Below are 14303 nucleotides of genomic sequence, written 5' to 3' on the forward strand. Positions count from 1 at the left end.
GATGGTGGCATCCATGTGATCAGCCTTCTAAATCCGAGAATGTGAAGCTCGCTTGGAGACTGAAATGACACCTTTTCATCTGCACTCCCATTCACATTATAAAACGCCTCCCCTATACACTCTACATCGTTGAAACCTTCCAGCTGCAAGATCCTCAGAAATGGTAGTTGCCCAAGATAATAATAATTTTAATCGGTATAAATTAGTAATTTTAAAGAACAAAGATAATAGACAATTAGTATACTAATAATTTTAACACAGTAAAAAAAAATTACTCCTATAATTTTAACCCCTAAAAATATTTGTTTATATATTTTTTTCCTTTATTAATTTTTATTTTATTTTTTATTTTTAATTATTATTTTGTTTTTAATTTTTTTTTTTTAAATTTTTTTTATGTCCCAAAACTGTTGGATCTATATCTAATATTTCTATTCTTAATTTTTACATATATAATTAATTTTACTATAATACACCAAATTGTAGTATAAAATTTTCTCATATTACACACTTGTACTACTGCCCTTCATTCCCACAAAAATTGGAAAACGAGCACGATCTTCTCTTCTTAACGTTGCCAAGCCGGTCAGAGTTTTAATTTTTAAACCTATGAGTATTTAACTAATAATAATTAGTCTTTTCTAATTCATTTGCTTAATTAATGACACAGTCCCCTCAAATTAACAAAAAAACATTACTGACACAATTAGCAAGTTGCTCTGTTTTTGAATGTGGCTTTTGACAAAATGCCTCCACCCACCCTCACTTGGAAAAACTACGTACGAGTAGTGTAGTTACTGTAGTACAGTACAGTAATTCACTAATTCGTATAAAGACCTTAATGTTGTTTTATTGTACTTTTAAATGGGGAATTCTATGTTCCTCATTGTGAGAAACATAAGCGTTTCTCATAATGGCATTTCGGAAATTAAAGTGATGATTTTCACTTCCTGAGTTGCTGAGTCGGATTCGCCTATGTGTCAATTTGCTGAGTGGTGCTGAGTGGAGACATCCTTGTGTTAATCTGTTTGAGGGATGGCGTTACCTTGTTGAGGTTTGGCGGGAAAATATTCACACATCTTTGAGTTGAACAACTTCCAGACCCAGTTGAAAAAAACGCACATCTTCGAATTAGCAGGTAGTTTTCTGTTCTCTTTCTTTGTCGCTTCTTCCAGTCGTGAGTTTTGTTCTGTTCTAGAGTTTTGATTTGTTCTTCTCTTAATGCGACAACATTTCGTGAAATTGAATTCATAATTGCGACCGAAATCAGAATAATTTTGAAAGTAATGGGATTATGAGGTTGAATGCCTCTGTTAAAATGGGTTTGGGTTTGAGGTAATGGCCGAATGATTTTGTTTAAAATGCAATTTATACTTTTTGAAAATGTGTTGTCTTCGTATGCTGTGAAACAAATCCCTCTGTTGATTTGTGTAAATTTTTGAAAATTGGTTGTATTACTTTGTTGGTTGTTCAATTGGTTGGTTGTATTTATGTGTTGGGTTGAATTTGTGCTGTGAAAACGTGTTGGTTGGTTGATTAACAGAGCTATGACTAGTTTAATTTGTATTATAATTATGTTGGTGTTCTGTATTAATTTGTATCGTAATTATGTTGGTTTTCAGTATTTGAAGGGTGAATTGTTTTTGATGGAGAATTGAAGACTGATATTATGGAAATGGAAACTGAAGGCGTTATAGGGGGCAGTGAGGTTGGTGTTCGTGATTGTGGCAGTGGAGTTAAGTTTAGGAGTAATGTTGATATGGAGGAGGGTAATGATATGGAGGGTATAGAAGACATAGTTGTGTTGAGGGTGTTGGTGTAGGTGCAGTTGACATGAATGTTAGGTATTTATCCCCCGTGAAAACAATTCATACGACTCACACTGTGGTTGGTAGCAACGAAATGGTTGTAATTGTTGAGGAGCCTAAGGAAGGGATGGTTTTCCGATCTTGGCAAGTAGGGCTGTACACCGATCCAAAACCGGACCGGACCTGTTGGGACCGGGACCTAAAATAGTGAATTTTCAGGATCGGAGACCAGACCTGATTCAACACGTCCGGTTTCGGGTCAGACCTGAAAAATCAGGTCCGGTCCAGGTTTGGACCTGAAAAGACCTGTTTTTAATTTTAACCAAATTTAAAATAAACCAAATATCAAGGAAAAAAAATCCCAAGTAAAAAAAAAAAAACCAATAAATATTAACATTTTAGCCCAAACGAATTCATTGCTCAAAACCCTCTTCTTTTCGATACTTATTTTGATCGAATTCGACCTAATCGGACTCTGTTTTCCAGCGTAAATCAACCTCTGTTGAACAGGAGGAATGCCTTCTTTCTCCTCAACACGCTCCTTAACCCGATCAATTGTATCATTGGGCTCGATATCAATGGATGACATTTAAAGGGAGCCACCTTAAAATCATTGCACTAGTAGAAAAATTGAATTCCGCACCATACTTTTCGCACCGGTTCTTGAAAACCGGTGGGAAAAGAAATGGGCGGGATTGGGGAAAATACTTTTCGCACCGGTTTGAACCAAATCGGTGGGAAAAAATGAGTTTTTCGCATCGGTTCGGTTCGAACCGGTGCGAATGCTCTTAAAAAAAACCGAAATATCTTCTTTTTTTCTCCTTCCTCGAAATCTCCTCCTCTCTCACCTACCTTAGCTTCTCTCTCCTCCTTCATTCTTCTTCATCTTCTATGAGGGCTGCGATTTTGAGCCGTTTTTGAGCAGCCGCGACTTTCCCAGTCACCGTCATCCTCACCGGAGCCGCTTCGAGGTTCTCATGACCCACTGTCACCCTCATGCTTCACCTGCTCTCCACGACTCCACCACTATCGTCACTCTTCGCCGTCGTATTCTTCTCCGCTCCTTCAAATCTTCAACAACAAAAACGGCACCTATGAGTTCCTTTCTTTTTTTTTTCATTTTTTAGTTTTTGTTTTTGTAATTTTTTTTTAATTTTTTTTTTAAAAACGAACCAATCAGAAAGTGACAGTGGCAAGTGGTGGGGTCCACTAACGGTCAACTAACGGCTGTCAGTCATTAATGACACTCGGTGAATTTTGTTAAAACTTGGTGGCATTTGGTGAATTTTGAAAAGCCGGATGGCGTTTGGTGAATTTCGTAATTGCTCAGTGGCATTTGGTGAAATAGCCGTTTAATAAATATCCTATAACTCCTTTATATTTTGATGGTGTGGCTAGTCGCAGACAGCGTTTTACACCTTCAATTTTATTTTTTTAAAAAAAATTCTGGGTATAAAACGCTTGGTTTGGGAAATACTCTTGCCACGAGTCTAGTTTGCGAATTAATTTGCCAATTAGACTTAGTTTGGGAAAAAGTCCATTTATTGTATAGTTGGTAAGAAAAGTTTAGGAAATTTTATTGTGAGAAAAAAGTAGATGAGATAAAGAAATTATGAATAACAATAGTACAGTACGAGAATTAAAAGTATTGACTTGAAAAGGCAATATTTTTGAAATTGAGGCTTTGGCCAAGGCAGCATTTACCACTTGATCATGATTTTTTGAATGTGTGAGATTTTATGCCATTCAGGTCCAACGTCTTTGCCGCATCCTCTTTTCAAAAGTGGGCAGCGAAAAATATAAAGCCATTCTAACTCGGTGAGGCATAACATGACCTGTTTTGAAGGTAGATATTTCAACTTGTTGCAATTATCTAAACACAATGTCCTCAGAGATGACAGGTTGCCTATCCACTCTGGAAGTTGTTCCAACTCATCAAATCTCTCAATTACCAGAGATTGAAGGGTTGAAGGGAGGAGTTGCTGAGACAAAGACTTGACTTTTGCGAAATAACTCAATGTTAGTCCTCTTAAGGATTGGGGAAATGTAAGGTTGAAGTCCCATTCTTCTCTACTATACCCACCAATTTGTAATCTCTCGAGGCGATGAAGATTTGGGATCCACTGCAGGCAACAAGCCATCAACTCCCCTGAATATACCAATCTCAAATTTTCAAGTTTTTGCAATCTGCCCAAATCTGGGATCGGACCCTTTATCAATGGGCAGTCCTTTATTATTATGGACACCAAAGGTGTGGACTCCTCCAGACTTTTTGGCATCCTTTCTAACCCTTCACAATCCGATACATTTAAATTACATAGAGAAAAGAGGCCATCTGGAATACAAGCCAGGGATCGACAATTACTTATCGTTAAATCCTTAAGAGACGTCAGCCCACTTGGTATACACTTCAACTTCTCACAATCAAATACTTTCAATTCCTCCAACTTTGTACAGTTTGACAGCTCTTGAGGTAGGGTCATCATTTTTTCCATTTTCCACGCATGGAGCGATTGGAGAGCAGGGCTATATTTGATGATATCCAACGGTTGAGTGCCATCAACATTCCTAAGCGTCAGACACTTAAGAGATTGAAACTGTAAACAAGTTATCCTTTTCAGTTTTGGGCAATCTTCTATATTAAGTTTTTCAATTTTAGGAAATAATATTTCCACTTGTATCGGCGGCGAGGGTGGCATCCATGTGATCAGCCTTTCAAAAGAAAGAATGTGAAGCTCGCTTAGAGATTGAAATAATACCTTTTCACCTGCAGTCCCACTCACATCATAAAACGCCTCCCCTATACATTCTACATCGTTGAAACCTTCCAGCCGCAATATCCTCAGAAATGGTAGTTGCCCAAGTGTGGGAAGCTGTTGGCTTTTCCTGCAATCTGTTAGCGTCACCTCTTTCAGATTCGTAAGTGGTGTCGAATGACCTCCGTGTTTTACAACCATTGCCATCATCCACGAAGGAAAGCTCACACCCATGAATCCATCTACAGATAATGATTGTAAGTTAGGGTGAGGTTCGAGGCTTTCCAAAACATCCTCATCATTAATGACTTGATGAGAGGCTTCTCTATATGGATTCCACCCCAAATGAAGTGTCACAATCTTGTCCTTCCTCCCAAGCCCAGCTTGTCTTGCTGCTTCTTTGTTTTTCACATGTTCAAGACCTTTGATATTCACCTGACCCTTAACTTGATCTAAAGGTCCTAATTCATCAATGCTCCATCCTTCACCATCACGCAACTCAAGGGGAGGTAAAGTCTGAAGGTTAGTTAGTTGTCGTAGTCCTCCTGATGCCGACAAGAACCTACTTGCCTCAATGTGTCGTAAGTTTTCAAGCCTATACAATCCTCTGGGCAAGTACATCAGACCAGAACCCATGATTCTCAGTGTTTGTAGTTGATAAAATTTGCAGATTGACTCTGGTAGTTTACAAATGTTACTATGAGATAGGTCAAGATATCTTAGATGAACAAACTGCCCAATAATATATGGAACCTTTGATAGCCGAGTGTCAAATATGATTAATGTTCGTATGTATCGTGCACCGCCTAAGGTGGAGTTGATCCAAACATTATCCCGGAAACTTATCGTTCTTAGTTTTCTCGTCAACAACCTACGAGTAGAAGTTTCAGAAGGTGTTTCGTTCTTTGATAAATCGAAAACCAAATGTCGAACATGGGAGACATCATCTTCCAGTTTGATTCTATCCTTCCATACCAACAAATACTTCTTAGAAACATAGGCTGCAAGATCATGCACTAAATCATGCATCTTGTACACTATTCGACCATAAGAATTTTTCACCTCTTCTAAGAAGGAATAATTCAGCAATATATTAAAATAATTCTCACCAATCATTTCCATTGTCAGAGTGGAGCTGCTGGTTGCAAATTCACCAGGTAGAAATCCTTGTGCCAACCACAGGGTAATTAATTGATGCTTCTCCATTTCATAATCCTTAGGAAAGATTGCGCAGTACGCAAAGCATTGCTTTACATAAACATGGTTCAAATGGTTGTAGCTCAACATTAATGATGGCAGGATATCGATTATATCTCCTGGTTGGCAGTTCCATAGTTCACTATTCTCTATCAATTCCCATTCATATGGGTGCTTCTTTGACTGCAATGTGCCACCTATTGCTTTTATGGCCAAAGGAACACCCTTACACTTGTTAACAATTCTTCTCCCAACATTATTGAAAGAAGAATCATATGGACGTGTCTCACTAAAAACTCTCTGTTGTAACAGAGCCCATCCTTCGTCTTCAGATAAACCTGGCAATTTATGCTGGTAGAAGGCACGTGCTTTCTCTGCAACATCAATGCTACGGGTGGTAATCAAAATTACGCATCCGCGTAGATCGCCAATGCTCAGCAATGCATTTCTGAAGGAATCCCATGATTCTTGATTGTTTTCCCAAACATCATCAAGCACCAGAAAGAATTTCTTCCCTTTTAATTGCTGTTCAAGATTATTTGTTAGTGCGCCTGTGTTTGTCAAGTCACATTTGGATGATGTAAGATGTTCAACCATCTCATTCAAAAGTCTGTCAACTTTGAAATCCTCGGACACACAAATCCAAATTTTCTTGTCAAAATGGCCATCGTGTTCATAGAGCCTCCGAGCTATAGTTGTCTTGCCAACTCCTGTTTACATAAGATATAATTTGTAAGACCCTCCAATGAAGCAATTTGATAATAACTAATTAAGTACAGATGTTGAGAATGCTACAGGTAAAGGGACTCATGACTTATTATTATCAAAAGAGGAATCGATGTCAAAGTTTGGTTAAACATAGCACTCAATTCAAATTCTAATAATTTGAGAGGAAATGTTGAACCTAAAAAGAGTGTATGTGTAATTTGATTAAAAAGGGGTGATTATTTCTTGGGGAACACCAGGACAATATCCATTTGAAATTGTTAAAGAATAAGTTCCGAGTGATTTTATTAGTTACTTTAGCACCCAATAACTATAACAATATCTCAGGTCGATATCCAGACCATTTGATCTTGCTAACAATATCAAGTCGGTAGAAAATTTAAGGTTTAAACACTATCATGATTCATGAAAGGCTTAAGAACAAATGACAATGAAAAAAATATATACCTCCAATTCCAACAATGGCAACAGTGGAAAGACGATCAACATCCTTGCCAATGATTTGCAGTAACTTCTCCTCATCAGACTTCCTCCCAATGAACTCTGAACCTCTCACGACAGCATACTTCCGATTTTGATGCAATGATTCATTATCAACATAGTAGCCAACATTAGTCGATGCTACTGCTTCTCTGGCTAGCTGCCCGCCTGCCCGAGCTGTATACCATTCTTCTTAGCCTCCTTGTACAACTCATCAAACTTGGAAAGGGTCTCACGAACCCGATGACTCATCCGAACACGGAAGACAGCAGGGTTAGTAACAAGACTAAAATAGTTGCTACACTTTTTCTTGAACGATGGATGGTTGTTCTTCAGCTCGATTTTCCTACGAAGTAACTCGTATTCATAGTCATCCATGAGTTCATCAGCAGAGTAGGCAAGATCAGTGAATTTTTTGGGCCAAAGATTCACAAATTTGCTCTTCTCTATATACTTGGCACTTCCCAAATCCTCCAGTAATGCCTGTATGTCAGATAATTTGTCTTGGAGCTTTACAAGTTGATCTTGGAAACCACAAGCAAGTTTTATCTCATCCAACACCCGAGCAGTCACCAACTTTGCCGCGACTTTGGCAGCCTCTACCGCTACTCCTGTTGCTATTGCATCCGCCATCGGTTGATTGATCAAGCAGCTGTATAGAGAGAGTATAAGGGTTGTTTGTAGATTGGAATAAGCGAGGGATAGAGGCTAGTAGTGCAGCTTTAGTTATGATGAGTTTGAAGCATTGTATTATTCATTTATTCTGTAACTTTTTTATTATATTATTGTGTGTTCGGGAAAAAAGTACATTGTAGTTGTTGAGAAATTTTTATATACATCTGCATCTAACAGTATTTTTAATTCAATCATTACAATGATTATCTCTAATTTAATCATCTAATGAAAAATATCTCCTTTAATATACTTTGTATCCGAATATATATAAAAAATTTCAATAGTTTGTAATGAGTACTAAGTTCCACTAGGTTTCTAAAAAAAAAAAAAAGTAATACTAAGTTTCACCACATGGCACATCTTCTTTTGTTGTGTTGTAAAGTTGGAAAAAGAGAAAAGAGCAACATATTAAATTGAGGAATGATTAGTATAACAATAATTAGTGTTCTTTATTTCATTTAATTACTGACACAATTGGATACCTTACTCCGTTAATTACGGCTTTTCTCTTTTAGTGTATGACTTTTGACAAAATGCCTCCCACTCCAACTGGAATAAACAAAACTCCTTAATGATTAATGTTATACGGAGTATGTAGCATTTGGATAGCAATGCTCAAGCTACTATGACAGCATCCATTATTAGTTGACAGTTATATACGCTACTCTTAATTTTACTGGCTACTCAACAGCTAAATGCTATCTGTTATCGCTAATCTACTGTATAATGCCTAGTGTCTAATTTGTTCGTTCCGTGGAATCAGAACGAAAAACATTTGAGTTATCCCTCACACGAGTCACACTAAAAAATAATATTTAACTTTGTTCTTAACATGTACAACTGTATAAGTACCCCAAATCAACAAATATTTACAAAAATAAAACTGAATGATAGACCCAAGATTAGGATCGAAAAACAACACAAATTTGTAAAAGAATTAAAATATTAAACCTGTCCAAAAATGAGCACATCATAGAAAAATGAAAATGGTAGAAATGATCTTGATTGTAGAGAACTGTTTCTGGTGTATTTGCATTGCAGACCCATTGTCCTTAAACAAAAATCAAAAATAAAAAATATACAATTGAGGTGAAATACAGATTTAAAAATACAGTTGAGTATAGACTACTGATCAATTAAAATACAACATGCAATACAAAATCAACCATTAAAAATCAAATTGGAATTCAACTACTTACTAATTGAAAATAAAAAATTAAAAATTAAAACAATTGATAACCTTCGAAGAAACAAAAGATGCACTTGATGTCTTGATATGTAGCCTCTAGGAATTTACCCCAAAAAAATAAAAGAACAATCCAAATGAAATTAGACTAAGAAAAAAAATTGTAATTAAGTTGCAGGTGTTTAAATTGGAAAGGCTCTCGTCAAAAAAAAGTTGGAAAAAGGAAGAAGATTAAACATTTTTTTTGACGTGTGACGATTGAAGAGAAAGTTAATTTGACAATGAAGTGCTATGTTGCCAATTTAAAAATTTACCGTAGACACATCAAGAATTCAAGATACTCGTAATTTTTTTTTATTTTTTATTTTTTAAAAAAAAAAAAAAAAAAAAAATTCTGTATGACAATAGACTGTCACAAACATTTAAGCAGTTAAGTTAATTTGTTAAAATATTTTTACTATTTTATTGGTGACGGAGAGGGGTAGAATATGATCCATAATTAATAGAAAACTAGTCTTCTGGCTGGTGTAATGCACGGGATGTTTATAAGTGTACAATGAAATGGTGAAAATTGAATGTAATTGTAGAAGATAATAAGTTGGGGGGAAAGTGAATCAAATAACATTCATACATGTACTCCGTATTAAATTAAATCTAGTGCTTTTTTTTTAAATATAAGAAAGGGGATTAATTAATGAAAAGGTGAGGTGACATGTGACATTAGTGAAAAATTAAGTTTATATATATATATATATATATATATATATATATATATATATATATATATATATATATATATATATATGGTATGATGGTTTGTGTTTTTAAATACTAAATATAGATGGTTGTATAATTTATTTAAAAGTAAGTAATATGAAAGGAAAGACATAATATAATAAAATACTACCTCTATTTATTTTTAGTTGTAACAAATTTTTATGTCTTACAAATAATACCCTTTTATTGCAATTAAAAATAAACTCAAGATAATAATTATGCTTTAAAAATGTCATAAATGTTACAAATGCTTTTGATCAAAAACTCAAAATACCGATTTTTTTATTCAACCTTGTCACAGTCGATTTGTTTTTGGACTGGTACTCATTCTTAAATGAGACGTTTTACTTGTAGATAAATTGGATATCGAAATCATTTAGAATATAGATAGAGTTATCCTTTTATAGAGGATAAGCTGTCAATAAAAATACATCATATATATTTTATTACAAGTAAAGCGTCAAATTTATCTAAATAGTTACAAAGATAATAATTGTAAAAAAAAAAAAAAAAAATCAAATTGCCCAAGAGAAGCTCACTGTAATCTTATGGCAGTCCCTAAAAATTAGGCGATATGTCCTCCCTTCCAAGTTTATGGTAAAATCCACATGCACAAAAATTTTGTGCATTTTCTTTTGATACGTTGAAATTTTCTTCTTTTAAGTATTTTGACATAGAAAATTGACAAAATTATTCTTTGTACATAATTGTCATTGATTCATAAAAACATCGAGATATAAAAAAAGCTTAAACAAAGAGAAGCAACAAAGGAAGAAAAAGATGCTGCATAGGGCAGCAACAAGTGCATATTCGTGGTGGTGGGCTAGCCATATTCGAACCAAACAGTCAAAATGGCTAGAGCAGAACCTACAAGGCTAGTTTCTTTTGCTTTATTTTTTTATCTCTTTCAAATGGCCATATTTGATTTCGGTGTAAATTTGATCATAAATTTGTCAAAATTGTATTGAATAATAATGTGAAAACGACATCAATAGATTTGTCGTAATTAATGCTCTCTGTATATTAGTGGGATTTTATGTTATTGTTGATAAAGTTTTACCACAAAAGTTTTATTGTGACATAGTTTGAAATTGTTTACGGTTAATCATCAATAAAGTTGATTAATTTAATTTATTATCAACCAGAATTGTTTATTTTATACTCCCTCCGTCCCTTAATGATCGCCTCTTATGGACAATTTTCACGGGAATTAATAAACATAAATAAATAGTAAAAGTATATTGAAAATGTAAATTTACATGGGGTCTGCAAAAAAGTATAGAGATAAAGTAATAAAAGTACATGAAAAAAAAATTACATGAGAAAGCTAAATTTACAAAAATATTGTTGCAAATTAGAGGTAAAAAAAATTGATATTAATAGTTTTTGAAAAAAGCAAATGGGGTGAATAGTTTAGAACTACAATTTGGTCAAAAGAGACTATCATTAGGGGACGGTGGAACTAACTTAATATTCTTTCTTTTGCTTATCATTAAGTTATTTTGAATTGATTCAGAATTAAAGCGGATTAAAAGGTAAAATTATAAGATATTATTGTTTATGGGGTAGTAATAATAGTAAAATTAATAAGATATTATTGTTTATGGGGTAGTAAATGGTAAAACTAATACTAGATTTTTTGGAATTTTATTTTTCATCGCACGGAATATATGTTATCAAGTCTTTCATTGTGCACCCATTTCATCCTATTCCATAATTTGATACAACCTAGGTATCAATTCAACCTATTCCATAATTCAATACAACCTAGCCACCTAGGTTATTCATTTATGCATTCCTCCAGTCCAGTTCTTTATTTTTTCTTTTTGGTTATGAACATTAATTTAGTTTTTACTTGTACACATGGAAATGCACATTTAAAATTTACAAATATAGAATAGGGAGGAAAATGTACTGACAAGTGACAACTTTGTTGTTTCAGATATGGAGGAGAAAGTACAGTTCATGTTGAAGATCATAGAGCAAGAGGGAGACTCATTTGCCAAAAGGGCCGAAATGTACTACAAAAAGAGGCCAGAGCTCGTAAGTTCTGTAGAAGAGTCATATAGAGCATATAGAGCTTTAGCAGAGAGGTTTGATCATTTATCAAAGGATCTACAATCTGCTAACAGAACCATTGCCACTGCTTTCCCGGAACAAGTCCAATTATCTATGGAGAGCGACGATGAAGACAATTTAGCAGGCTCTACTTCTACTTCTCCTTCCCCTGATAGCTTATCGATGAGAAACTCATCCCCTAAAAATTTGCCAAAACCTCCAAAACTTCCCACTCCTAGGACGGCTAATGCCAAAGCACAAGCTATGTTGGCCTCAAGGAGAGAGCAGCTCAGAAAAAATCTCACTACTTCAGGCACTGTATTGACTGCCAATTCAGGGCTAAGCAAGGAAGAAGCATTCAAAGAAATCGACACATATGAAAAAGAGATTTTGATCATGCAAACAGAGAAGGAATTTATGAAGAGCTCGTACGAGAATGCACTGGCAAAGTTCTTAGAGCTTGAGAGTAAGATCACTGATTCACAAACCAAAATTGGCAATTTGCAGGATGAGTTTGGGTTTGGCGCGGTCATTGAAGACTATGAGGCACGTAATCTGATGGAAGGATCTGCGCTAAGGTCATGCGCCAAGGCCTTAGCCAAGTTGCAAGAGGAACAAGAAAAGTCAATATATGAGGTGAAGGATGAGTACAACAGAATCAAAGAAGCCCATGACAGGATTGAAGCTCTAAAAAAACACTGTGGACAGAATGAAGAGAGCTCCAAAGAAGGTTCGATGATGGGATCAAGCTTCAATGAAACAATTGTTAGTATTGAAATAGAGGATGGAATAGAAAATGTGGATGCACTACGGGAGAATATAAGGGCGCAATTGAAGCTGAATTCTAGCACAGCTTTCACTGAGCCAGAGATGGCTGAGAAGATTGATAATCTAGTAGACAAAGTAGTCAGTTTGGAGGCTACAGTTTGTTCACAAAACGCCCTGGTGAAGAGATTAAGACAAGAGATAGATAGACTTTTGGGGCATATTAAGAGCTTAGAAGAGCAAAAACATCAACTGCAAGAAGATTCTGTAATGAGAAATAGGTTGAGAGAATTGGAAGAAGAGCTTGTCAAAGTTAAAAGCTATAACAAAGTAGTTGCAGATAAAAATAGCAGCATTGATGCAGAAATTACAGGAGCTAGTTTCAAACTTGATCATCTTCAGGAGAAATTGAACGATGTAAAGCCATATGAAGGGGTTGAGTACTCCAATGAAGGAAAATCTGAACAAGAAGCAGAAGAAGAACAAAAGGAGGAGATCAGAGAAAACAATTCTGAGAAGGAGAGCTATAGTAGTGATACTGAGCCACAAAAAGAGATGAATGAGGTAGAAGAAGAGGAAGAGAAGCAAGACATATCAAGGACCGCGGAAAGTACCGTTGAAACTGAAATACAAATAGGCGAAGAAGATGGACTTAATTGGAGGCAACTCTACATGAACAATATTGAGGAAAGAGAGAGGATTTTGGTAGAAGAATACAGCATAATCCTCAGGGACTACAAAGACATAAAGATTAAGCTTAGTGAAATGGAGAAAAAGCACAGAGACAATATTTTTGAAATGGCAAGTCATGTGAGGGAATTAAGAAATACAGTTGCAGCTAAGGATGAGGAAATTCAAATGCTACGAAATAAGCTTAGCGCTCTTCAAGGAAACGGAGATGGAAATACGGATTTATGGCTGGAAGAACATAGTGGGATGAAACAGGAAGATCAGAGTGAAAACAAGGAGTTTCATGATTTGGGACCTTCCTCCCATAGCACTGAACCAGAGAGGAAGCCACTTTTCTATCATTTGTATGGAGAAGGTGTTGTTATCAATGAAACAGTTGAAGATAACGAAAATGAATATGAGAACATAGCTTCACCTAGTAAAGAATTAGTAAAAAGAGAGAACATAAACCTTGTTACTAAGACAAGGTCAGTTTCAAGAACTGAAGGCAGGCTTCGTTCAGAGCTTGATAATTTACTAGAGGCAAACCTTGATTTTTGGTTAAGGTTCAGCACCGCGTTTCACCAGATTCAAAAGTTCCAGACCTCGATCACAGACCTGCAAGCAGAGTTAGCAAAGTTAAAGCAAACTCAGGAAAACGGAGTATGTGATAGGGCCCAACATCAAGCAAAATCAGATGCTAGACCTCTATACAAACATTTGAGAGAGATACAGACCGAACTTACTTTATGGTTAGAACATAGTGGAGTATTTCAGGAGGAACTACGAAGTAGATTCTCCTCATTGAACAGCATTCAAAATGAGATCACAAAACTATGGAAAACCAATTCCAAAGAAGAGAACGGCTTAAGTGATTATCAATCAGCCAAGTTCCAAGGAGAGATTCTTAATATGAAGCATGAAAACAGCAAGGTTGCTGAAGAACTACAAGCCGGTGTTAACCGTGTCAAAGCACTCAAGTTTGAGATTGGAAAAGCACTGGTGAAGTTAGACAAAGAGTTTCGTCTCTCTGATTCAAAGGGTTGTGTAACAAATCCACCGATCAAGCCAAGAATCCCACTGCACACATTTCTGTTCGGAATGAAGCTTAAAAAGTATAAGAAACCACCAACACAATCAATGTTTGCTTGTGTCACAAACCGATCATTATCTTAACGTTCAACATAGTCCATTGCTAGATAATTT

The 14303-nt window shown here is 35.6% G+C and overlaps 2 protein-coding genes across 2 annotated transcripts; one reads left to right on the forward strand and one right to left on the reverse strand.

Moving 5' to 3' along the window:
* Positions 1-2497: 2497 nt before the first annotated feature.
* LOC110709593 (putative disease resistance protein RGA4) lies at positions 2498-7600 on the reverse strand. Its single transcript, XM_021887808.1, has 3 exons — positions 7204-7600; positions 6935-7144; positions 2498-6471 (listed from the first exon to the last, which is right to left on the reverse strand). Exons 1-3 carry the CDS (start codon positions 7598-7600, stop codon positions 3509-3511), a joined length of 3570 nt encoding a protein of 1189 aa, XP_021743500.1. The 3' UTR covers positions 2498-3508.
* Positions 7601-9826: 2226 nt separating this feature from the next.
* Positions 9827-14273, forward strand: LOC110709594 (protein NETWORKED 2A-like). Its single transcript, XM_021887809.1, has 2 exons — positions 9827-10479; positions 11548-14273. Exons 1-2 carry the CDS (start codon positions 10386-10388, stop codon positions 14271-14273), a joined length of 2820 nt encoding a protein of 939 aa, XP_021743501.1. The 5' UTR covers positions 9827-10385.
* The last annotated feature ends 30 nt before the right edge of the window (positions 14274-14303 follow it).

The sequence above is a fragment of the Chenopodium quinoa genome, unplaced genomic scaffold, assembly GCF_001683475.1.
Source record: "Chenopodium quinoa cultivar QQ74 unplaced genomic scaffold, ASM168347v1, whole genome shotgun sequence".
NCBI lineage: Eukaryota > Viridiplantae > Streptophyta > Magnoliopsida > Caryophyllales > Amaranthaceae > Chenopodium > Chenopodium quinoa.